Source organism: Chelonia mydas, chromosome 5, assembly GCF_015237465.2.
Source record: "Chelonia mydas isolate rCheMyd1 chromosome 5, rCheMyd1.pri.v2, whole genome shotgun sequence".
Classification (NCBI taxonomy): domain Eukaryota; kingdom Metazoa; phylum Chordata; order Testudines; family Cheloniidae; genus Chelonia; species Chelonia mydas.
In genome coordinates, this window is record NC_051245.2 from 32,961,458 (window position 1) to 32,989,027 (window position 27,570).

A 27,570-nucleotide genomic window follows, 5' to 3' on the forward strand; every position below is an offset into this window, starting at 1 on the left:
CGATGGATTGTAGTTTCCTCAGGAAGTCAGTGGTGTCTCGAAGGTAGCTGGGAATGCTGGTAGCGTAGGGCCTGAGGAGGGAGTCTACATAGCCAGACAATCCTGCTGTCAGGGTGCCAATGCCTGAGATGTTGGGGCGCCCAGGATTTCCAGCTTTATGGATCTTGGGTAGTAGATAGAATATCCCAGGTCGGGGTTCCAGGGGTGTGTCTGTGCGGATTTGATCTTGTGCTTTTTCAGGGAGTTTCTTGAGCAAATGCTGTAGTTGCTTTTGGTAACTCTCCGTGGGATCATAGGGTAATGGCTTGTAGAAAGTGGTGTTGGAGAGGTGCCGAGCAGCCTCTTGTTCATATTCCGACCTATTCATGATGACAACAGCACCTCCTTTGTCAGCCTTTTTGATTATGATATCAGAGTTGTTTCTGAGGCTGTGGATGGCATTGTGTTCCGCACGGCTGAGGTTATGGGGCAAGTGATGCTGCTTTTCCACAATTTCAGCCCGTGCACGTCGGCGGAAGCACTCTATGTAGAAGTCCAGTCTGCTGTTTCGACCTTCAGGAGGAGTCCACCTAGAATCCTTCTTTTTGTAATGTTGGTTGGGAGGCCTCTGTGGATTAGTATGTTGTTCAGAGGTATTTTGGAAATATTCCTTGAGTCAGAGACGTCGAAAATAGGATTTTAGGTCACCACAGAACTGTATCATGTTCGTGGGGGTGGAGGGGCAGAAGGAGAGGCCCCGAGATAGGACAGCTGCTTCTGCTGGGCTGAGAGTATAGTTGGATAGGTTAACAAACAGTATGCATCCAATGAAGTGAGCTGTAGCTCACGAAAGCTCATGCTCAAATAAATTGGTTAGTCTCTAAGGTGCCACAAGTACTCCTTTTCTTTCTGTTCTGCATATTCCAGGGTTCTGTTTTGAATTGCATTTGTTCTAGTAACTACTGTTGTTCAGGATTGATCTTCTTAAAACTCCCTTTATGCTTGATCAGAATACTGTACATGCTTTTTCATGAGTGCCTTCAAAGCCCTATTATATGATGAATGAGGTATGGGGTTTGATTTCCGGCTTTCCTCTGTCTTCCTATTATGACCCAATTTTCCCTTTTCAAAACATCAAATTTTCTTCAACATGTCTCCAACCGTTGACCAAAAGGCAGTGCTAGAAGATGTTTCCCACATAGTGATTAAGTAGCTATTTTTTTTACAGTGAGTTCAGTCTTATCTTATTGATTAGACCAGAGGAGTATGAATACTCTGCATCTGGTCATTCTGTGTACCAGCCAGGCAAGCACAGTAATTTGACCTCTTCTAAACATGAGTTCTTTACATTTTCCTTATTTTTTTTAGATAAGTCTCTATTACTTCAGTGTCTGTATCAGTCTTCCCAAATGTGTAAGTTTTTTTTTTTTTTTTTAATTTTTTTGGTTGTGTATTTAAATGCAAAAAAAAAAAAAAAAAATGGAGTTGTTACTATGCATTGGTTAATATGTAGTCTTCTTAGTTTCACCTAAAAATCAGTCAGTCAAATCTTAAAATCTTAATAAAAATAACAGATTTTCAAGACTAGTGTTTAGGCCAAATGCCTTACTTAATTTTCATGCAAAATTTAGCTAAAATTTTATAAAATTTCACATTTTTCCATATTTAACAAGTCTGAGCTGAAGTTCAGGTCTGGTAAGTCCACTTGGCACTTCTTGAGCTTGAATGGCACAACGTGGATTTAAACTAGCCAGGAACGGTCAGTAGAAAGTTCTCCTTTATAGCAGGTTTCAGAGTAGCAGCTGTGTTAGTCTGTATCTGCAAAAAGAAAAGGAGTACTTGTGGCACCTTCAAGTACTCCTCTCCTTTATAGCAGAACTCTCAGATGTGATGGTATCAACAGAGCAGGCTCCTGCTTCCCTGATGTAAAGAGGGAAAGTGGTCATGTTGGGAATGGGGAGTGCTGCTGTACCTCATCTTCCACAGGTATAAGGTTTCTGTGGGACCTTACACCAATGCTGTAAATTAGAGCTACTGCTTAGTCAGGATTAGGGAATTTCAAATGACTCCCTAATGGGCACCCTCACTTCCTGCACAGGTGAGATGGAGAAGCTGGACCTCTATCATGTGATAAGACATTTTCAAAAAATTATGTAAAATTAAATTTTAAATAAACTACATATTACAATCAAAATCAGCCTTTAAAATTTAATACAAAAAAGACATCCAACAGGATTTAAGGACTGCACACTTTTCAATATGAAAAGCTAATTAGGAGTTAAGATAAATTGAAGCAAATCGGAACAAGCAAGGACTTAAATAGCTTGATCCTAGCTGAGGGCTCATAATATAGGCAGTGGATCTTATTATGCATGTCAAACAATATTTCTGTAGTTAAGTGTCTAACTTGTTAATGTTTGAGTGATTCGGTATCTTTCCACTTGGTTGCTGGTTGACATAACAGTGATTCTCACATCACAGTGGTGGTGAAAAAAATCACATTACTACTTGTTATGTCTGTGATGAATTGGGGCTATATCTGTACAACTGATGTGTTCCGTGTTAGATTATGTACACTGTGTGTCTGTCAGGCTGCAAACTTCGTTTGAATATGCAGCCTTTTGCTATCTCCATGGTTTTTTGCCTCCATGGTGGGTTGAGAATTACAAAGGCTGGTGGAATTACCTAGTCACTGGAAATCTATTCACTTTGAACACGACTGGTTCCTTCCCAGAAGAACTGATTTAACCAGGGGGAGTCACATCAGCAGCAGTCATCTGACAGGGGTTCATGCTGATATTGGGGCGCTGGCCAGAGTGTCCCCTGACATGGAGCTGAAGGCTTTAAAAGGGCAGAAGCTGATCTTCTCAGAGTCAATTCTACGGTCCAGGTGGGAGAGACCACCCTGCATGTAGAAATATCAAGGGGGCCCTGACTGCTTTCCTGAGCCCAGATGGCCTCTGACTGGACAATCCAAGGGACTGGACCTCGAGCACAAAGAATGCCCTGGAGTGATGAGGAAACTGAGGCAGCCACATGTGTTTAGCATTTGTTGTCTTGTATGATCTGTACTGTCCTGTGCTTTACATAAGTATAAAACAGCATAAAGCTGTTAGACATTACAAAGTGTTTGTGTATATATTTCACAAACTACTGCATTCTCTTGAGAGAATTAAACTACAAACCAAAAGCTCCACACTTTTTGAGGTGGAGTTTAGGAGAGAGATGTATTTAAGTACTTGGAAGTTTGAAGGATCAGAGCTGCACCCAGAGGGGCTAGGCAACTAGACTGCAGGTCCCAACACTCAGAGGGAGTGTCAGAAGTCTGTGCCCTGAGAATATGCCTAGGGATCTTAACATGGGGCAGTGGCTGGGCTTTGTTGGGGCTCCAGAAGCTTAACACATCCCAGAGGATACAGAGCACATAGGCTTGGATCCCCCTCACAGCAGTCCTAGTAGAAGATCAGGAGGGACTCTGTCACAGATCCCAGAAAATGTCAAATTAAGGAACCAGAATGTGTGAATTAATAGAAATTATTGCAGTACACCATCTATGACTTTGCTAAGCCAAATTGTACATGGACCAGTTGCAAAAGGGAATAGACCCTCTTTGCAATAAGAAATGTGCCTGATGGGTTTTGCAAAGGACAAAACCAAAGGATCAACTAAAGTTTTGACAACCTCTAAAGATTGAAGTTTTGATTAGTGTCACTTTAGTTGGTCTTCATCTGGGATGTTAAAAGCAGCTACATTGCCAGGCGGTAATAGACACCATATATTTGAGAAACTATCTAGTATGGGACAGATCTGCAGTACTAAGAACTGGACATTTTGCACCAAAGTGTCAGTGAGCAGTGGCTTTATCCATGTATGTTTGAGAACATAGTTACAATGCTTGAATATGTAAATAGTAGATGCCTACCTATTTGTGCATTAAAGGGCAGGCATATTATTGCTTGCAGACCTCTGGCTTCTTAAAACTTTTGTTTAAAATTGATCTCCTTATGCTATGTTGCCAAGAATCTGTACAGTGCTTGTGTAGGATACCTACCCTTTTGACATAATTTGAAGTGAAAACAGAAGTTCTTGAAAGAATTCTTAGATCTTCTGGAAGAGTTAAACCACTAGAGTTAGGAGCAGGGTTATGTCAGACAGATGGTTATGTTGTCACTTCTACCAATTAAGTTTAGAAGGCTCTTTAATCTGTTTTTAAAAACTGGAAATAAAAGATAATGCCAGTGGTCTATAGCAAAGATTCCAAAGCGGCTGTGGTCTACAGATCGCAAGTATTCCATGGAGAATGGCAGGTCACATGGTGCTGGCTGCTTCCTATTTCCAGCTGCTAAATTGCAATAAAGAGGAGGGGGGGGGGAGGATTCTAATTTTTTTTTTACATAAGCAAATAAGTACATGATTGCAAACGTGAAGGAAGTCTGGGAGATAAATCATGTGGTTGTCTAGTTCACCTTTATGAATAAGGTTTGAGTACCCTGAACTATTGCAATTTTGGGGTATCTTTCCAGCTGTCTCCTGTAACATTTTTAATATGGCTTCCACATTTGAAAACTAATTTACTGGACCAATTATCAGTCTGTTTATTTTGTGTAAATATTTTGTGTTGCAGTGATTATGACGTTGCACTCTATATGATTTTATGAAAGTATGCTGATGAGCGTGAATATAATGTAATATGCTTCATGCAAAAGGTCTCTTGTAAGGTATCGTTACAAATCTTAATCTGAGTGTGGTCATCCTATTTGTATAAATATCACTTTTGTATCTGAAACTAGAAATATGAAATATAACTCTGAGGGCCTATTGTAGTTATGCAAAGTGTGGGCCATTAATGGTGGTTTGGAATCTTGATGGCTCCCATCAACCAGGACAATTGACTGTGGATGGCTCTGTTTGCAGGCAGGCCTTCCTGTGTGTCAGGTTGGGAGGAATAAAGGCTTGGGATCTCACAGGACGTGATCATGTCACCTGAACTGGAATCCATCTTTAACCTGGTGCTTTTCCACTGAGAAGGAGGGGTAGGAGCCCAGAGGGACAAAGGATATATAAGTGGGTGGAACAGACTAAAGAGGAGCCATCATGAGGAATCCCCTAGCTCCCACTTGAGCTGGAACAAGAGCTGTACCGGGGAAAGGATTGTGCCCAGTCTAGGAAGGTGTCCAGTCTGTGAAAGAAACTTATTGAAACATCTCTAAGGGAGAGATTTTATCTGTATTCAGTTTTATTACTGTACTAGACTTAGACTTGCATGTTTTATTTTATTTTGCTTGGTAATTCACTTTGTTCTGTCTGTTACTACTTGGAAGCACTTAAATCCTACTTTTTGTATTTAATAAAATCACTTAATACATACTCTGGGTTAATTAATAATACCGGGGGGGTGGGGGGGAACAGCTGTGCATATCTCTCTGTCAGTGTTATAGAGGGCGAACAATTTATGAGTTTACCTTGTATAAGCTTTATACAGGGTAAAACGGATTTATTTAGAGGTTGGACCCCATTGGGAGTTAGACATCTGAGTGTCAAGGACAGGAACACTTCCCAAGTTGCTTTCAATTAAGCCTACAGTTGTTAAGGGATGTGGTTCAGACCTGGGTCTGGGTTTGCAGCAGGCTAGCAGGTCTGGCTCAAACCAGGCAGGGCACTGAAGTCCTAAGCTGACAGGGCAGGAAAGCAGGAGCAGAAGTAGTCTTGGCACATCAGTTGGCAACGCCTAGGGGGTTTCTGTGATCCAACCTGTCAGTGATATCAGGATATCATGGATCAGGGCTCATTTAGACACTGCACTGTACAAACAAGTGACACAAAGACTGTCCCTGTACCAGGTAGATAAACACAAAAATGAGGGTGGGATGGTGTGAGGACAAGGACCATATCTTGGACGATGCCAATCAAGGAGAAAGGGGGGAAGGCAGATGACCTGCCAAAAGAGACAGATCTATAGGAGAGGGAAGGAAAAACCATGCAAAGATGAAGCCATAAAAACCAACAGAGGGCATGATTTTTAAAGATGCAGGGACTGGTTGATAGAATCAAAAGCCACCAACAGGTCAAGAAACATATGGATGGAGCAGAGTAGAGGTTTGGCCAAGAAGTGCATCCAAGAATTGAGTGAGAGCAGTTTCAGTGGAGATGAAAGATGGAACTCGAAAAGGGGAACTCAAAGCAGTGTCTTTAGATGGCATGTTTTGTTACTTTGGAAGTGAAGTAGGAAAGGGAGATGGTGTAGTAGAGGCATGCAGAGTCAAGACTGTGCTTTGCTTTTTTGTTTGTTTTTATGAGGAAGTCTGAGATGTGCTTGTATTTTGAGGTTAATGAACCTGAGGATAATGAAAGGTTGAAGGGGGGAGAAATTTTTGAAGCTGCTGACTTTGAGTACAAGTAGCACTCTGAGATCAATTCAGTGAGATTTTTTGGTATTTGACACCTTTGAAAATCTGACCAAAATTTGTTGCGATGATTGTGAACTTTGAATAGTCAAGTTACTCCTACTCAAATGATCAAATACTGTAGAATCAAAATCATACCAACTCCCTCTTGGATGCTTATTTTCAACCCCATTTCAAATAGAGAGCTCCCAGACTCTTCCCTAGCCTGGTAGCAAGCAAGAACAGATTCAAAGAGGTCATCTGATTGAGGAAACGTATGGGCTTATGATCGCTATGATTGCCAGTCTGTTTAGCTATAGATCCTTAGTACAGGGAAGATAGTAATGAAAAGAAGCAGAACGTGGCTAGAGAACCAAGCTATTTGACTAGCTCTTCTTGCTCTTACCGAAACAGGTGTAACTTCAACCTGTCCATTATGATGGACAGAACTAGAGTGATGGCCTATACAAACAAACAAGTGTAAACTGTTCTTGGGGTCAGCATAGCAAAAATCAGCACAGCACAACTGGATAAGTAGACAAGAGGTGATCTCAGTGGAGTCTTTTTGTCCATAGCAAAACCGGGATCTTTTTGTAAGCAGACTGAAATGAGTTTATTCCTGACGCACTAGGAGCCAGGAGGCAGTGGCTCTGAATATCCTGTTTCAAAATTAGTCACTAGGCCTATTTTACTCCTTCTGTTCCTGAAGAAAAGCAATGAGTAATTCCAGTAGCACTCTTCTGGGCTCAGAGTTCATAGTTTCTGGACCTCGTGGAATTGTCCTTGCACACTTTTCTCTAACATCAGCCAAACTTAAGTAAACTTTGTCAAAAGGTTTGGATGTTGAATACAAATAACATAGTTGTGGGGAATAGTCCCCTGCAGTAACTGACAACCTTTCTACCTGTGAGGAATAAACTTGGAATATGTTTAATTTGGCTTACGTTTGGTTTATAGTCTAGAAAAGAAAAAAAATATGAACTCCAGGCAATATAATTCCTCAAACGCTAGAAGTTTTGCCATTGATCTGCCATTAGTTCTGAGTGAAAACACCCTAAAGATTCATCAGCTATGCCTACAAAAGAGGTAAACAGGGCTCATTGGATTTTTTTTTTTTGTGTGTGTCATCCTTTTATCAAAGATTTGTAAGGTCATAAAAGACTATTGTGATCATATAGTCTGACCTCCCACATAACACAAGCTATCAATTTCCTGCCCTCCTTTCCCCCTAGTAATTCCTGCATCAAATGTAATAGCATGTAGTTGCATTAGAGCAGATCTCTTAGAGATGCAATCTTAATTTAAAGACTTCAAGTAATGGAGAATTCACCACATTCCTTGATGTGGATTACCCTCGCTGACTGAATGATTGATTATTCTCACTGATGAAATCTTATGCCATAATGCAAGTTTGAATTTGTGTAGTTTCAACTTCCAGCCATTCAATCTCATATATGTTTTTCTGCTAGATTAAAGAGCCCTCTACTATGAGAGATCTTCTCCCTGGGTAGGTACTTTTTCAAGGAGGGCCATGAAGCTTTGTTAGCTTGGCCAGTGCCAGCCACTCCTTTTTAACTTAATGCACTGGTGATCTATCTGTCCCTTTTTTAAAGTCTTTATTTACCTACACAAATAAAAAATGATTGGGTGTCTGTGTGAATTTTTCAGAGAGGAAAAATCCTGAGAAATTCCAAGACCGTTTAACTACTCATAATTTCCTAAACACAAACTTAAAAGCAAGGAATTGGATTGGCTCTGAACAATTTTGGTGAAAATTCATGATCAAATGTCGTTTGGCACTAAATTTGTAACATCTCTGAAAGAGTAAAGAAACTAACGTGGAAATTATAAAGATATAAGATAAAGTGAACACATTCACAATATATTGTAAATGTGGAAAAACTGTAGTAGTGTAAAAGAAACTTGAGAATATTTGATAGGCAAACTAAATGAATAAGCATCGGCATCCATTATGCCATTTTAAGAACCACCTTTTAAATTAAAACTTCAGTTTAAGTCTTGGTTATCCACTGAGCTCAAGAACAACAGATTTCTACTAGTGCTTTATGATCAAAATGCTATTTGCATTAAAAGAATTATTTATCTAAGCCAGAGGATACCTAGACTAGTATGCATGTCTTATTATAGTGAAGTAAAAAGTTATTTTAAAATCAAAGATTAAAATAAAATGAATACTGAGTTCATGGGTTTTCATTGGTCTTTCAACTTCTTTTCCTGTACGCCAGCCCAAGCAGTGGGTATAATTCCTTCTCGCAGTTGATGAACGCAAAAATAAACAAAGGACTTTGTAATATTTTCACCACATAGGGTTGTTTGAACACACTCAGTACTTCTGTTTCTAGCAGGTACAGCTAGTTCAGTTTAACATTTTGCTGTTTTTTCTCTTTAATGAATCTTTATTTAAAATTTTTTCTTTTGCTCCTCAGGAGTGCTCTGTGGGCAGCACTCTATTGGCCACAAAATTGTCCTCCAACTCCTATACAGTTCCTTTCTGATCTAATAGATGGGAGCATTTGAACAGACAAGTAATTGCTGAAAACTCTGTGACACTACACCCATATTCCTCACAGTGATATTATGATATGATTATGGTATAATTATGATGCATTTTGTACAAGATAGGTCATGTGAGGTGTCATTGGAAGTTATGATTATCCTATTTGTATGCATGTATCATTTTTGTATCTAAAATGAGGAATATTGACTATATATCTGCATTTCAATCATGCTTACTCTGGGTGACACCCACAACTAGCCTTTCTGGTACAACAGTGAAGAAGACAAAGACAATGGACCCTGGAAGAACTTAACATTCTTGTGAATGTTCTAGACAGCATGTAAGTAATGGCTGCTATAACTCAGCAAGATATGCAAGGTCATGTGATCAGACCACATGTCTCTGGACTCAATCTTGGGATGTCAGTATTTTTCCACAAACCGGTCTGGGAATCAAGTTTTGAAACAGTGTTCCCACCATATGCTAAAGCTATATAAGGCAGGGAGAAATATCACTCCCCACACAAGAAGACTCCTGGAAACACTTGAGAACAAAGACTGAACTGAGGGAAGTGCTGGACCCAGGCTAAAGGGATTTCTAGCCTGTGTATGAAAGACCTGGGGATTCAAAGCTGAAAAGCAAGTGCAGTTTGTCCCTTAAGAATCTGCAGCCTGCTTGTATCATCAGCCAGGGTGAGAATTTGCTAATTCATATCCTATCTTTCTAGTATCTTAGACTTAGTTTGTGTGTTTTCACTAGGTAATCTGCTTTGATCTGTTTGCTATCACTTATAATCAATTAAAATCTATCTTTTGTAGCTAATAAACTTGTTTTTGCTTTATCTAAACCAGTGAGTTGGAGTGAAGTGCTTGGGAATGTTAGCTCAGAGAAGCTGTTGCATATTCCTCTCTAGATTCGGGAGTGGGGACTCTGAGCTTACACCGTACAGTTCCTTGGTGCAGCGCAAGACAGTATAATTTTGGGTTTGTGCTCCAGAGGGGCTGTGTTCCTGGGGAGCTTAGAGTTATCATGGCTTTAGCCTTTCTACTGTTCGTTGGGTTGTGCAGTGGCTAATCAGAGAGCCTGCATGTAACTGCAGCTGGGTGTGTCCCTACCTTTGTATATGCTGGTGGAACTGTAAGACCGGGAGCAGGTCTGCAGTTTGTCACAGCAGTACAGTTTAAGGAGTCCAGGCTGGTGGGTCAGAGGGCTCAGTGGTACCGCAGTTCCCAGGGGGAACCCATCACAGACTCCTCCTAGTATCTTTCAGAAGGAACAGAACTGAGAAACTTCAGTAACTAGTCTACATCTGCAGTGTCCACAGGTGTATCATCTGCACTTCATGGCTAGTTGATAATAAAAACTGGCTGATACACCTCAATTTGCTGTGGGTGTATGATCTTCATCACCGTAAGATGATCGTCCACCAAAAAAACCATGGTCTTCTGTGTACTATACCACATTTGAAGACCCAGCTGTGTGGGATCAGAGATTGGAGGACCACAGACAATGCTGTAGTTGCCTTGCTAAACTATTTTAATCTTCCCCTGGTGTGGCAGTTTCAAGACAGAGTGAAACTGAACTATTGTCAGCAACAAAATGGTTTCTTGAGCAAGGGTCAGATAGCCTTTTAAGCAGAGCTGATATCTTGCTCTTCTGCAGGGAGTCGTAAAAAATCTGTTCCAGTTATGGTTTTATTATCTCCCCGCTGTCCTTCACCAGCCAAGAGAGATCTGGATCGGACTTTCATGTCATAGTCTGCACATCCCTAGCGCTCCAATAACCTCAGGAAGCAGCAATAGTTGAAACCCAGGCTGTGTACTGACACTGCCCACCTTCTTCCAGGCATACCTTTCCTACCATGCAGACAAACAGATCAGTCTGATTCATGTGATCTTATTGTTAAAATGGCTTGAAAATTCCTTAACTTTCTGGATTTAAACAGCTCTGATTTAACCTTGGGGGTTCACCCTCCTGGACTGTTCTGCTGATTGATACTTTGTAGGTGTTATAGTGAAGGTGAAGATATCCATATAAGCTCTTTTGTTTCAATTATTCCTATTTGGAACAAGACTTCTCCCACCAATGCTCCACCCATATTTCCTTCTGCTTCATCTGAAAAAACAAAACAAAAAAACTATTGTGTAAGATGGAACCAGAGAAGGTTGTGTTCATGGGTAAAGGATGATATATCATTAAAAAGTCCCAGTAAGCCATTGCTTTTACTAGCCTGCCAATTTTCTTTGAACCCTCTGAAACCCAGTGGATTATAATTTATTTGTACTGCAGTAGTATCTAGGAGCCCCAGTGATAATCAGAACATCATTTGGCTAGGCACTGTACAGGCACGTTATGAAAGGCAGTCCAGTAAGCCTGCAAGATCAGACTATCAAGGAAGCTTGACAGAAGTGAGTGCTTCACCCAACAAAACAGAGGTGGATAATGGTCAGTCTGCCAGGGCATATCCTCTTTCTCTCACCCCACCACCTCCAATGTCAGTCCCAAAAACAAGATCTAGAGTTCAGCCACCTGCTAGAATTGAGCCAGAAGCTACCTGAGACACACACAGCTGTCATGATAGCCAAGATATCTTAAGCTTATTAAGAAGGTTCATCATCTGCATTTATGCTGAAGTCACCCAGAACAATTGGTCTCTATTATTCCAGTGCCGCCAGAGAGGAAATCTGTCGGCTCAAGCAAGAATGATGAGTTCATGTGGTCAAGTGGGATGATGCAAGAATTTTTGTACTTAAGAAGGCTGCATTATCGTGAAAAAGTAAAAATAATAAAAGAGAATTTGTTTTGTAATTGATGGCAAACTGCTTTTTTGGCAAATCAAATTTAATATAGTTAAATATGAACTGCATTAATGCACATTACATAACATAGACCAATGGGAATACACAACTGAAGTAGAATTGCATTGAACTTGAAATAATAGTAACATAACCTCTTGGAATGTTATTGTTTTCCTGGACAAATGGAGTTGGATCCTACTAATTCCAATTATAACTTTGCATCAAATAGTTGTGGCTTGACCTGTGCTTAGTGATCTTAAACTCTTCCAAGCAGTAATAACTAGAACTTTGTCAGCATTGTTAAAATAACTTTTTCAGTCACTTTAAATGTCAATTGGACTATTTTCTCTAAAATGGGGAAATTAATTTAGTTGATGTTGCAAAATGCAGTAAAGTTGGTTTATTACTAAATTTTGGGAATAGATGAATTTATAACAGCCATTTGGACTCTATCCCTTCAGAGCACAGTACATCATTATAAGACATGCTTTTCAAATTTGTTCTTGAATGGTTGTATGCAAACTCATAGGTCTTAAACTGTATTTCGTATTGTAGCCTACTAAACAAATGTACATAGTTGTTGGCTTTTATTTTTGGCTTAGATAGTATTTTAAAAAAAAAATTCTGAACATACTGTCATTCTGTTCCTGAAAAAGTTGGATTTCAGAAAGTATTCGTATCATATGGTTGGTTTTCAAAAATTGTATAATGTAGTGTTAAAAGAGATGGCAATAAATCATCAGCATGGCACCTCATAAACACAAATCTCATAAATTTCATTTGCATTATGAAGTACATCTAGCTTTCTGAATTATATAACCTCTGAAGGACAGTCAAAAACTACAGTAGCCTGGTCCACTCTTTTTTTTTTTTTTTTTTTTTTTTTTTTTGTTCTTATATATTCTCGCACTTGAATGCATCATTTGTTTAAAGCAACCTGAATTAAACATGAAGCACACTGTGAGTTAGCAGAGAAAACTGCTCTTTCACTTGCTGTTCTGTTTTGCCAAGGGACCAACTGCTTTTGTAGGGCCCAATTCTGCTCCCAATGACTTAATGAAAATTAATGGCAAAACCATCACTGAATTAACTGGGAGCAGGATTGGCTTCATAGTTCTGCCCATACTTAATGTTATGGGTTTTACTAACTATGCTAAAAGATTAACCAAATTGTTTGGAAGTTACTAAACAGATCAACAATTGAGGTAGAAATGAATCAAAATGAGTTGTACCTAGTCATAAAGACAGAATTTGTATCTGAATGATCAGTTAAGAGGAGTGAGTTTGTTTAATATCCTGTTATTAAACGGTACAACTGTAGCTTACGCCATTGGGATAGAATTAAGATTGTTTTCCTCTGATGCCATCATTTAGGGATCAGAGTTCCTGAATACTTGCATCAGCTCTGTGGGTTTTTTTTCTGTTCGTGACAAACCAACTACTGTACGTTCATATAGAGCAGTACAGTCCTTGCCACTGGCAGTCTCTCTGTGACAGAGAGCCTGTAGGCTGACATAAAGTGCAGCCTGTTGTGAACTCCTAAGTGGGAGTCTGCCAAAAACTCAGCAGACAGAACTAATTGGGGAGAAAAAGGATTTTTGTGCCCTCATCTCTCCCTCTTCCATTTTTTTTACAAGATGGATATTGATAAAGTAACTTGTTTATGTAAGATTTGTCTGCCTCTATTTTCTCATTGCATGAATCATTTTTTAACTTCACGTCTTGCACTGCAGGTCACTGAGCACTTCCACATGGCGGCTGGCACAGGACCAAGCTCAAGACACGCAACTCATCACAGTTGATGAAAAATTGGTAAGGGTTTTCTACTGCACACTGCTATGATACTGCCTTCAGGGTTAATTCTGCACAATAGGCATTCAGTATGATGTTCCATGCTCTTGTAGGAAAGCCATATAAATGTAAACTACAAAGCAAAAATCTCTCATATGTTTTAAAGCGGTAATATTATTGAGCCATAAGGAAATCTGTATGTGAAAGAAATTCATGGTTACAAATCTTAAACAATATAAAATTATGAAACTACCTTGGTATTGATTATTTTGTGGTCAAGAAGCAGTAAGAACTCTAGTTTTGTAATGAAAGTGCTATTTTTGAAAGCCATACATTTGCCTTTTTAGTGAAATCACACAGAATTTGCCACTGCTTCCTAAAATGAACTTTACTGGGTTCTACAGTGATGAAGAAATAAAGTCTAAAGAACCATGCAAAGTTAGTGTTACTTTGTACCTATACTTGGCTTTTGAATATGCATGAGGGTTAGATTACAACTAGGAACAAATGCATAGCATTCTTCTCCTAATCAGTAGCAGATTAGAATTTTGGCAACCTTCTCTTCATAAATTTTGCAATGTGTGGTCCGTTACTTTAGATGCAACCTGATACTTATGCTTACAATATAAAATAGCATAAGTTTTGTAAGACTTCCAGGACTTCTGGTGGGAATGTGTCATAGCAAAAACTTGTTTTTCATTGGCTTTCTTACCACTTTTGAATCTTAATTTTTTAAAAAAATCCCATAATAGATAGTTCATATTGTATTTACCTTCAGGCATACAAAAAAGCATCTTAATTTCTTGGGAATAAAAAGAAATACTTGAATTTTTTTATCATCTAAATTGAAAATGTGTAATAGTAACTTCAGTATTGAGACATCTAAAGCTTTCAAACTGACTTGTTAAAATTAATTCAAATAGTTTAACATCTTTTTAAAACTTTATTTCCCATAGTTTCCATAATATAAATATGGGTCATGCTTTCCTTGTCTATGTCAACAGGTAACTGCTCAGATTCTTTGTAAATACAGTACAGTACCCTTAATCATTTTATCTGAATCTCATTTTCAAAAACAATAAACATAGTTCTAGTTCATAAACTTCAGTGTTAAGATTATTTTTCCTCTATTTCGGCAGATGTGGTTATTCAGTTGGACAAATGTGTAACTTGTGGTGCAGCATGTGCCATTTTATGTATAGAAACTTAAATACAATAGTTCAGTTCTCAGTATATGGATAAAGTCACTGGATGCTGCCTAAATACTCATGTTCAAGTTTTTCCTAGATTTAATAATTATTTTATGAGTTGCATTTCATATAATTATTGTAGCACTGTTCCCTAATCTAAAGGTTTAACTGGAGTGGTAATTTGTGTTATAGTTACATGTATCCTGGCTACAAAAGGGTCAAGTTCAATTTGTACATTTTTGTGGATTTTTTGATATTATGTACAATACTTTAAAATTTGATAATGCAATCCCTGATTAATTCTGTAAATACAATATTAATCTGGCAGCCCTTTAAATAGTAAATAAGATGGTTAAATGTTCATTTTGTCCAGTTCTTCCCAGTACTGTGGTAATACGTCTAACCAAATATGTTGTTTATTTGCAATTTATTTGTGGATCTTACTGGAATTTTTTTCTTCTGTGCTCATACAGGGCTTGAGAATAATTTTTGTAATACTCTGAATCTTTTCAACTATTGTGTCTGTAGACTTGAGTACAGTCAATAATTAGATTTGTTTGTAATAGAGTCAATGTAGAAACCATTTCAGAAAAACACACCCCTGAATAAAAATAACAGGCCTTTAACAGTTCATGTTTATAAATGAGGAGAGCTTTCAAGTGAATGTCTGATGTAGATTAGTTTGCTATGTAAATAACTTGATTTTGGTTGTTGATATAAATTCATTTTTATTAAATTATACATTAACTCAGTTATAAATTCGGATTAAATCCCGTATTTAGCAGCAAATCACTTTTCAGAGACTTTAATAAATTTTCTGTTCATTTTTTCAAAAACTGGTGTTAAGCATAATGAAACCACACTGTATCTATGCATAATTATATAGTTAAATTACATTCCAGAAATTGATACTTTTTCCTCCCCTGGAAAAGTGTCATATATGCTGCATGTGTAGACATCATCTTATCAGAGCTCATTAAACCATACTATGCAATATGAATTGAACCCTTCCCCACCCACACCCCACCTCTAATTTTATCATAATGATTGTCCCAGACTCACAGGACTCATGCTCTCTCTCGGCTCCGTACGGTCCCTGGGAGGAACCCCTTCAGTGTGACAGCCCTTCTCGGGGGTTTGCTCTCTCTCTCCAGGGGTTAAGCCCTGTGCTTCAGTGCCTCCTGGAACCACACCTCTCTGAACCTTCAGCACACCAGTCTCTTGCCTTGGGACCCCTCAGGAAGTCCACTCACTTGGACTTGGACCCCCAAGACCTCCACACCCAGAGGGAATAATGCAACCCCAATTTCTAGGCTGCAGTGACTCTCAGCCAGCGTAAAACAAGGGTTTATTGAACACAGCACAGGAAGTTCTCAGGGCCCTCGGTCCTAGCAACCGTCAACACAGTTCAGATAGGTCTTCCTCTGTCCTGGTAGGTTCTGGTTGCTCTCTCTCCCCAGTCCAGAAGCCCCCTTCTTCTAGCTGACCATCCTATATTACCTCCCCCAACAGTCCTTCCTGTGTCCTTTGTCTTCGGTCCCAGGTAAACAGGCCACCTGGGCCTTCTCTCTTCCATCCTTTGTTCCCCCACTGGCTGGAACCATCTGGGCAGGTCACGGGGCCCTCTCTCCTCAGCCCATTGTCCTCCCACTGACCTGAACCAGCTGACTTCCAAGCTGGGGTGGGCCTCCTAGTGACCAGTCACTAGAGTACCCAATCTCCAGGCTGTTGTCCAGGGTCCCAACTGCTAGGCGAGGTCATCTCTGGTTCTCTGCAACAGCAAACCGCCTCTCCCACCACCTTGTTAAACAAGCAGCACATAGGGAAACCGAGTCCCACGCGCTCTGCATGCAAACCATTAAAAAAATAAGAACTGCGTTGTCACAACCACATTCCCTACATCTGACACATCTTTCTCAGTAGATCAGTTGCATATATGACAATGTCTAGTAGGAAAAAGGTAATTATAGGGGTCAGGACCCAAAAGGAGGGTGGTGGGGTGTTACAAAGTTATTGTAGGGTGTCTCAGTATTGCCACCCTTACTTCTGCACTGCTGCTGGTGGCTGTGCTCCCTTCATAGCTGGGCAGCCAGAGAGCAACAACTGGTGGCTGGGAGCCCAGCTCTGAAGGTAGTCCTGCCACCAGCAGCAGTGCAGAGTAAGGATGGCAGGATGGAAATACCATACCATTACTTCTGCGCTGCTGCTGGCCGGGTGCTGCCTTCAGAGCTGGGCATTTAGCCAGCAGCTGCCACTCTCCGACCACCCAACTCTGAAGGCAGTGCTGAAATAAGGTTGGCAATACCATGACCTTCCTACAATAACTTTGCAAAAAGAAAAGGAGTACTTGTGGCAGCTTTAGAGACTAACCAATTTATTTGAGCATAAGCTTTCGTGAGCTACAGCTCACTTCATCGGATGCATACTGTAGAAAGTGTAGAAGATCTTTTTATACACACAAAGCATGAAAAAATACCAGCAGGAGAGTGGGGTGGGGGGAGGTAATAGCTTATCTAAAGTGATCACTCTCCTTACAATGTGTATGATAATCAAGTTGGGCCGTTTCCAGCACAAATCCAGGTTTTCTCTCCCTCCCCCCCCCCCCCCCCCCCCCCCCCCCACAAACCCACTCTCCTGTTGGTAATAGCTTATCTAAAGTGACCACTCTCCTTGTTTTTTCCTCCCCCCCCCCCCCACAAAGTTCTTGTTAAACCCTGGATTTGTGCTGGAAATGGCCCACCTTGATTATCATACACATTGTAAGGAGGGTGGTCACTTTAGATAAGCTATTACCAGCAGGAGAGTGGGGTGGCGGGAGGTATTTTTTCATGCTTTGTGTGTATAAAAAGATCTTCTACACTTTCCACAGTATGCATCCGATGAAGTGAGCTGTAGCTTATGAAAGTTTATGCTCAAATAAATTTGTTAGTCTCTAAGGTGCCACAAGTACTCCTTTTCTTTTTGCAAATACAGACTAACACGGCTGTTACTCTGAAACCTACAATAACTTTGCGACTCCCTGCAACCCCCTTTAGGGTCGGGACCCCCAGTTTGAGAAACACAGGTCTCCTCCACGAAATCTGTATAGTATAGGGTAAAAGTACACAAAAGACCAGATTTCACGATCCGTGACGGTTTTTTGTGGGTTTTTTTTTTTCATGGCCATGAATTTGGTAGGGCCCTACTCATAGGTCATGTTTTCTAGTACTTTAATCATTTTTGTTGCTCTTTCTCCAATTTGTCCACATCCCAAAGTGTGGTTCCCAGAACTGGATACAGTATTCCAGTTGAGGTCTTATGAGTGCTGAGTAGAGTGGAAGAATTATGTCACGTATCTTGATTACAACACTCCTGCTAATACAGTTCAGAATGATGTTCACTTTTTTGCAACAGTATTACATTTTGACACACATTTAGTTTGTGATCCTCTATAACCGTCAAGAAGTGATGATGCTCTAATACCCCTGTCATGATTATCACTTTCATTTCCTGTGTAGTCCAGATGTTAAGGTATCTTCAATGAATAGCCAAAGCCAAAATAAAACAAAAAATGAACAAAGCTAAACAAAATCATGGGTGTTGCATCATATCCTGAATCTCTTGTCAAACTCAGGCTCTGTTGGATCACCAGCAGGGTTGAATTCCAAAGGCCTGGTGTTTTACCCAATAAGCTTACAGCAAGGGCATTCAATCTGTTCTGAACTGCTAGGATAAATGGCAGCATGAGAAGGGTTCTGAGACCCTGGGCTGTTACTGACAAGGTCTTTTAGCAATGGATCTCCCGCAAGCGATGCTTAAAACAATGTAACTACAAATGTAGATGGGACAACATAGTTTGAGCATCATTGCAGAAAGTATGATTAGTACTGCATAAACTAAAAAATTCCACTATTGCAACTTACAAGCTTCATTTATACTATTGTAAGCCTGTTTAGTGTGTCTGCCCCAAGCAGGCCTTGCATTTGGCATACTACCATTGTACAGTGAGTACCTATTGCATAGTTTCCAGCAAAGCACAGTTCTGTGGAAGTAGCTGTCCACAGTTGAAGAGGTGCTGTACCAAAATTTTCATAAAGCTTTTTTCAATGGATAAGACTGGTTGACATCAGTATTGCATAACATATTTTTAAAAAAGAAAATCCATAATATTGCATGCTTTATATCTTTAAAGAGAAAACTCATATAACTGTACATAAGTTACAGTAGCACACAAAATAAGAAGTAAAAATACAGGAGACATGGCAAGAATCTTTGCTTGATGGGCTACAGGTGCTACACAAATGCTTTCTGTTTATATTAGCACTGTGAGGGAGCACAGTGACCTGCTGTGGGATAGAGCAGTGCGAAGCCTTGTTTACAAGTGCAATTGCAATTGTGCTGTGAACGCTCTTTGCATTTTTTTTCTTTTTTGTACATAGACAATGAGGTGTGTTACAAGCATGACGAGCTACTTGCAGTGTTGCTTGTAGTGACAAAATCCTGTATGTGTCCATGCTATTGATATTTCAGCAACTATGCTGAAATGGCTTTGCCCTGTCTGTATTATCAGTTAAGCTGTTTTCTTGAATCAGTTAGGAGAACTTGTTACTGAAAACTGTCAACAATGGGTCAGCTTCCTTCTGTAGACAGGATTTCAGAGAACTGGCATTTGAAATAATTGTACGTGTAAGTGTATGGGAAGCTAGTGCAAAAATGTAAGCACTCGCTTCAATCAGGAAGTAGACAGTTGCATTCCTCACCTGCTGCAACTTTTAAGAGGTCTTCAAGTGTACAGCACATTACAACAATCCAGCCTTGAAGTAACAGATGGAAGACTACATCAAAGGGGAGTCATAGTGGCAACCTGTTGGGTATCCATAGGTGGTAGTGATGGCCCGTAGTGATTTTTACTATCTGAGAATCCAGGATTATTGATGGATCAATAGGATTCCTAGCATGAGAGCCATTTTAGCAAAAGGCATGAATATACCTTCAGTAACCAATTGTAGAAACCATCCCAGTCCACTTCTCTAGAAGCTTGCCCTACTAGCAAGCATCATTTAGCCTTGTCAGCTTGTAACCAGTTTACCTTCATTCATCTCTCTGTCTTGCCTAGGCTTGGAAAGTAGTGAAACTAATTTGGGTTTGATTGAAGAAGACATAGTATGGCGTATATTAAACAGGACACTGTTATAGACACTGCAGCACAAAATAGAAATAGGTACCCATATGTGGAAAATGATCTTGAAAAGTTTAAACTTTTTCAAATGTCTCCTGTTGTCTACAGTGCTGTAATATAAAGGATACAGCAATAAGAGTTTTAGCACACCCTTAAAAGTTTGGATCATTTTCCAGCAGATCCAACAAAACTATAAAAAATGTGTGGTGGTGTAACTTCTCCTTGAAAACAAAGCATGAGTATACTGCAAAGTTAGAGGCAAATCAGTGTGATATTTCTGGAGTTTGTCTTAGAAGCTATTTTTGTGAATTGAAAGGAGAAACATTTGGCAAATTGCAGCTTTATTAAATATAGACTTACTGTACTTTCAAGAAGAGGAAATCTTACTTAGCTGGAAATTCTCTGAGCAATACTACTGCATTTTACAACAGGGATACAGTGGACATGCTGTATGTTGATTTTCAGAATGCTTTTAACGTAGATTGCTTGGGTAGCAGTATCTGGATACAAAAATTTAAGGTAATCTTTTAGTCCTTTGTGCTTTCTCCTATACTGCCTCTAATCTGCAAAACTACATCATTATTCACCTTTAAATCCTTCCTCTAAATTCTCTTTTGTTGTGATACCTACAAAAATGACAACCATTAGGTCACTGGTGTGCTGAGACCATTGGCTATCATAGTGACTGGTATTATCTCATTATTTCCTTGTACTTTTAATCTGTCTGTATTGCATCATCTGTTGTCTCTTGTCTTGTACTTTAGTCCCTGCCCCAGAAATATTATCGTCTGTATTATTTTGTATTTGTACAGCACCTAGCACAATAGAGCCTTGGTTCATGACAAGGGCCACTTGGTGCTACAATAATATAAATAATAATTTAGAATGGATTCACATCCACAACCAGGATTTTAAAATACATATAATTATTGTGTAACCCTGTGCTATTTCCAACAGTGAGAGTAAGGGAATTGCTGCCTTAATTAAATAGTTTGTGCTTTCATAGTGTAAGCAACAGTGTGCATGCAGAAGAAGCCTTGCTGTTACCTGCATTTGGTTTCTTGTTATGAGATCTTTTCCTTAAAGCTTTACAGGGAAAAACTTACTAATAACTGAGTGCTGGTCTCTTTTCTCCAGCCAGTTTGTTGACATCTGATTCTTTTGTGTCCAGTAAAGTGAGGGTTCCAGAGAGAAGAAAGGAAAGAAACTCCACTCACCAAAATGCATTTTCAATCTACCTTCCCCCTTACTGGGTGCAGAGAGTTTTCCCTCCTCCAATCCCTTTCCAATGTTAGTCCTAAGTGTCCCTCAGATGAATGTGTGCACAGTGCTGGAATCACATGATCTGTATAACTCTAGTTTAGTTTTGTAAACAAACTAGGTACTGTGTGTGTGTGTATACACACACACACTCTCTCTCTCCCTCTCTCTCTCTCTCTCTCTCTCTCTCTCTCTCTCTAAAGGCTAGCTCTCCCAATAACTTATGATGCTGACATGGTTTTCTTCCCTTTTCCTCACACCTGTTGTGTAGAGTACATGCCTCTATCACACGAGCAGCGCTTCAGACCTGGTTATGTAAACTAATTAGAGATGAAAATTTGAGGTAACAAATGCAAAAAGTGTAAATGTGCTACATAAAATAGGCAAAAGCCAGAAAATTGGGAAACCAATCCTTGCCTTTTTGTCAGATCAGTAGAAGTGCTGATTTTCACTTCCTTCTTTTCCTTCCCTCAAAGTACAAACAGTGAAAACCTGAGTCTGGCTTTGGGCAATCATATTTCATGACTTTTTATATTTACACTCATACAGTCTTAGAGTTCTAAATTCTATCTTGATTAAGACAAAACTTTTCACTAAATCTAGAGGTTGACTCACATTTTGATATTACGCTCACCTTATGCACAGAACTCCCACTGATGTCAGTATAAGTTCATCATGTTTATCATATGTAAGTGCAGGCTATCAGAACTGATCTGCTGTCTGTCTCAGAGAGGAAGATTGTGCCCAAAGAACAAAGCCAATCTATTTCTTTTGTGCTAGCCGAATTGGTACAGTTTTCCTGTGGAAGAGGATGCAGAGCTGGAGATGTATACGACCGATTCTATTCTATCTAGGGATGTAAAATGTTTGCTACTCCCTAACGGCAGCCCTGGCTTTTATAAACAAAAAAACAGTTGTTATGGCACAGCTGGGCCATGGAGTTGTTATAGCATGTTGGGGTTGCCTCAGAAAGAAAAAGGTTGAGAACCCCTGTCCTACTAGATTGATTGGCTCTACTGTTTGTGGGAGGATCTCCTCCCATCCCCACTGCATCTAATTAGTAGCTGACCAGACTATTTGAGCCAGATACTGGGCTCTGGAATGAGCCTAAATTAATAACTATTTGCTAGTGGATTAGAGAATCTAAAGATGTTGATTATATTTAAAAAAAAGTTTAGTACAGTCAGTGTTCTGTTGTTCTCCATTGTTGTTCTTAGGATAGTGTTTTTATTTGCATTCTGTTGCCTCTTGTTCTGGTGGTTGTCACTTTAACTTTGTAAAACCTGTAATGCAAAATGTATTTCAAAATTGAACAATCCCCCCAGCCCCCCCGAATTATTTTGAAATTAGATGTATCCCTTGAATACATTTTCAATTTAAGAAATGGAGGACAAAATGCAAATAAGATACTTGCAAATAAAAATGCATATGCAAAAAGTGGAAGTGGTAATTATAGTGAATATGCACTTGCATGATTAACCTGAAGCCCACACAATTGGGTACAGTAATTGTTTATGGTGACATTTTGGTGCCCAATAGTTCTTTTGCTCTTAAGCAAAAGCTGTTAACAGTGCACACAAGCACAATTGCTTACTCAATTAAAGGCCGACAATTTTTGCCATGTAGTATTAAAGAAAAAGAGCCTGAATTTGATAACTTTGTCATGCCATTAACATTATTTAAATATAATCTTTCCATGTTTGAGATTTTTTTTTCCTCTTCAGAAAATATCAACCTGTTGTAAATTTACACTGGTGACACACTTGATCACCAGACAAACATTTATTGCTAAAATTGTAATTTATATTAAAATATGGTTTGGTTCTCTTTGGTACAGTTGCTGCTAGAAATATATCTTAAATACAGCACACATTTATATTTACAGATTATCTAGTATATTTGTTTGTTCATTGCATTTCACTGCCTGGCAATTAAATCCCTCTTTAATTAGAATAACCTATCTCAGTTCAGCCTCTAGTGCTTGCTGCAACTTGCTTTTGTAAGTAATTACTGTTTGATTAAGCATGTAGTGGTGTTAGCAAACTCAGCTGGCTGATAGTAATATAGATAGAGCTTTCTGAAGAATGTCTGCAGGAAACAAGTTATTCACCAGCAGAAAGGAGAAGCTTTCTGTAGCTCTGACAGTGCAAGTAAAGAAATTACTGAATCATCCTCTTTTGTAAAGAAGAAAAAATTGGTGTGAACAAGCATTGAAAAGGAAAAAAAAAATGTTACATGAGTATATTGGTGCTTCTAGGATTAGGATAATTTTCTTTCATTATGGAAAATATTTGTAATACTAAATTTGAAGAATTTTTAAATTAGCCCCTGGCTCCTAGAAATTGATTCTAAATAAGTTATCTAGAAACAAATATAGTTATGCTGTTGAGTTACATTCTCATGGGCATGTTTTTGAGGAGAAGGTAGAGGAATTAGTTTTCTTTCTGAGATCCTTTTCTTGTGGTGCATGGTAGCACTATCTCTGCTAGGTTATTGGAACGAGGAGTGTCTGAGATTGGGGTTATACAACCTTCTAACATCTCAAGTGTCTGTTTTGTCTGGACTTTCCTCATGCAGCATTCTTGTGCAAAAATTTCAAGGCTTTAGTCTGAAGCACTGGGTCAAAGGATATGTCTCTTTGAGGGGGAGACAGGAGGTTTTTGTTTTTGTTCACTGTGTAGTATTTCATTTTACATCAAAGAATACTGGTCTTCTAGAACCTGTGATGGTGGCAGTTTAGTACAGCTTTTGAAAAGACTTATACTAAATATGGCAACATTTTACAGTTAAGAGTTTTCATCTTGAAAATACTTGTTTTGGTTTTATAACTAAATATGCAAACAGTAATTTGACTATATTATAATTATATGGCTAAATTATTTACAAGTCTTAAAGTCTCAAAAATTAATACTCATGACTCAGTTTTGCTTTTAAAGAATAATTGTGGCTATTTTCACAACTCCAAATACCAGCGTGACTAGCCAATCCCTTTTCAGAATTGCTTTTAAGGAAAGGTTGTGTCCATGTTGCTGTTTCTTAAGAGTAAATTAGGGCAAGCATCATTTCCATTCAATATTTGTGTCATAAATATGAGGTGTGTGGGGTAAAAGAAGAACTCCAGGCCAAACTGCATCCAATACAGGAAAATCTTGCATAAGGAACAAGAAACTGTTTCCACTCGTAATGTTTCTTTTCAATCATTCTGTTGGGCTTTGATGGGAGAAGCACGATTTACCCCTCAGGAACAGAGGTTTAAGGGCCTAAAACCTATGTAAATCTATGCTTGTCCCTGTCTCTCTGTATGATGGCTCTGCTTCTGCACTAGTTCTGCCACCTATCTCCACCTGCAAGGTCAATGGCAGAATGGCTATAGTTGCACTGGTATGTTTGGCATCTTTTAGTTAGTTTTGAACCACCCTCTCAAGGCTGGCTTCCCACAAAAGAGGCAACCTGTTATAATGAGGCTGGATGAGTGTGGCAGAGAATATCAGTTTTTCAGCTCACAAGATCTCGCTGTGTGGCTTACGCAGTGTCTATCTTGGTAAGAACATGCTTCAGAGAAATTGCTCCTCCACTTTTGTATGGTTAGTGCCTCTTTTTTTCACTCCATAAGGTAGAACAGAGTATGTGGCCCAGTGTCTTTACCTTTTTCATGAGAAAACAATCTTCACTGAAGCCTCATTGTTTCCCTTTTCTGTGATAGTTGGGTAAACAAGTGAGAGGATATGCTACAAGTGATCTCCTCTAAGGGCTGACAAACATGTTGAATGTGGTTTCTGTCTCTCTTAAAGGGGATTAAAATTTGCCACTAAAAACTTGCAGGTATCTCCTGTAAAGACGTGTATGATATTACCGTTCTTGCATATGAGGAACTGTACAGTTCACTTTTCTTTGCAAACAGTTTATTAAATACACACTTATTTGAATAAAAGCTTATGCATATGTAAGTGAATTTGCAGTGTAGAATAGTTTTGTATATCATTTGAAATATTTTAAAATGTAACAGTCTAGAGGTAATAAATCCTTTCGGCAAAAACTTCTTTAGATTATCTATAGATGTAGGGAATCTTCACTTTACATTACTTGTATACATTGTAACATTTAAAATATTTCATTTGTAAATGACCAAAAAGTTGTTAATGCAACTATGTCTGTGTCTGACTCAAATTCACCTTCAAATCCATTAATTCTGTCTTTCTGATAAGCTAATAGCTGAATATTGCAATACTAAAACAGAAATGTGTATTTACCCTAACCATCTGTCTTTTCCCCAAACCAAACTTTTCATGTTTATAAATTAATTATGGAATATATAATTGGTGTAAAACATATTCTTCTGTTTTTCATTTTTCTTTACATAGCAATAGAAAATTAAAGGCAAAGATATTATATATGACATGTCAAACTTCAATACCCTAGATTCTTAGACCTAGATTTTTCTCTGTTGCATCACAGAAATTGCATGGAAACAGGATTTATGGCTGTAAGCAACTTGAGAAGGATAAACTCTCAAAAGCACAACTCTAACTAGATCTTACCTTGACCATAAGGCAAACAAGGAATAATCAATACGCTATATTAGTGCACAGGTTTTTAGTAAATTGGAAACATTTTGCAGTTTCTTTATCTAAATTAAACAATCATACTGTACATAAAATCAGTTTGTTTTATTTTGCCAGATAGTATTCAACTATAGCTTTCATCAGTGATGGTTAAACATTGAAGCTTTGTTTCTTTATTTGTACGGAGAGAAATGACTGACACGACACAGTCAGAGAATAGAACCTTCTAAAACACGTTAAAAGCTTAAAAGTCCTCTGCACTAATTAACAAAATACAGTGAAATTTTAAACTGTTAATAGCTGCAACATCCCTGATGCATAGAACTGCAGTATGCTAACACTTTATAACAGTTCTCTGTTGTATACCCTTTTAACTAGGGTTAACTGTCAGGGGTTTTTTTCTTCATTACCAGCTGTATATGGAAATTGTGCACACTACTAGGAACTAGCTTTCAACATTTAAAAGCTATGCATATTATTGCATGGAAGCACTACATCTCACATTACAGTTGGGGACAACTTGTAACATTCTAGGGTTTCTTAGAATTCCTAAAATTTTACAATACCTCTTAAACAGAGGTACAAAATGCCCCATTCAACACTACTGCAATTTGTAAAATTTGATTTAGGATTTACTTCCATTCACTGTTCTCTTCCAGATTTTAAGACCGTTTTACACATTATAGCAGGGACTTACTACAGCGGTAGGAATTGTTTTCTTTATTGTGAGAGAAGCAAAGAATGAAGAGCACATGTGCCAATAAAAAAGGGTCTTGGTTTACATGGGAGTAAGGTCTGGGAATTATACTTAATTGAAGTGAAACAGTAGTATTTGCTGCTGTTGACATTATTGGTCTTTAAAGTTAAAAATATCCATTTTCACTTTTGTTCGTTCTAGCTCCTGTGCACTCACTCAATACAATGCTTTTTGTTTAAATAATACTTGTGCAAGGACCTGGGTAGCTTATTGAATTAAATTCTAAACCTTTGAGTTATGGCTGAACACCTAGTTATGAGTTGTTCCCCAACTGCATGAATCAAAGAGGTGGTGATTTTTGAGGCCACTAGATTTAAAAGTATTTCTTTATTGTGTAAATATAATCCTTTGACCATACTCCACACTATATCATCTGACATAAATTAGCATTAAAATTCTCTGATTTTTATAGGTTTAATATATCTAAAATGGAACTACTTTAACATGGTTCAGTATGATTTCTTATTATCAGTATTTAGAAAAGACCATTTAAAGTCATCTAGTCCATATTTGGACCAATTTATAACTCACTGGTGGAGTCCTGGGAATGGATGCGGAAAAGGAAATGCCGTAGGGCTCACTATTGTCCAAAGAGGAACAAAGTAAAGCAAAACCTGCTCAATTTGTTTTGCTTCTGATTTATTTCCTATGAAGTAGTGACTTGATACATTGATATAGGCATGAGATCTTAGTAATTTGTTTTTCAGGAGTTTTGTCTGACTGCTAATCTAGTCTCATGAGAGGGAGACAGTATGTCCTTTTGTTTATTTTTAAAAAAAAAAAAGTGAGAGTGTATAACTCCTGTAACTTCCAGTGGCCATTACATGAGTCGTCAACGCTATTCCACAAAATGCTGTTGGACCTTTAACGGAAATAAATGGTCAAGACCTCAGATTTGTATCTCATCTGAAAAATGGCATTTTAAGCTAGTGTCTGCTACTGTTATGGTGGGTTACTGGTTAGTACTGTCACTTAGGGAAGACTGTCACTTACTGAGTTGCCATAACCACTTCCTGTAGCACCTATGTGTACCTTTTTGCTTTCCTATCTAAGTGCTGGCCCAGCCCAATCTGTTCAGTCCATGAGATCTAATAGAAGTTCAGCACAAACAATCAGAAGTGCAAGATGAATATTTTGTCTAAAACTCTCAGCCTCAATTGTTATAACTTTGTTA

General features: G+C 38.7%; 1 protein-coding gene across 4 annotated transcripts in view; it reads left to right on the forward strand.

The window, feature by feature from the left end:
* NDUFS4 (NADH:ubiquinone oxidoreductase subunit S4) overlaps positions 1–27,570 on the forward strand; it is a 64,905-nt gene that overhangs the window by 21,676 nt on the left and 15,659 nt on the right. Inside the window, exons 2-4 of one of the 4 annotated variants that reach the window (XM_043547121.1) lie at positions 1,348–1,392; positions 13,412–13,490; positions 13,817–13,907. In XM_043547121.1, the coding sequence (XP_043403056.1) occupies positions 13,480–13,490; positions 13,817–13,907 (102 nt within the window). In that variant the 5' untranslated portion in view covers positions 1,348–1,392; positions 13,412–13,479. Of the gene's footprint in view, positions 1–1,347; positions 1,393–10,542; positions 10,756–13,411; positions 13,491–13,816; positions 13,908–27,570 lie in introns of all 4 variants that reach the window. The other 3 variants (XM_043547122.1, XM_043547120.1, XM_007052811.4) reach the window with 3 other exon arrangements.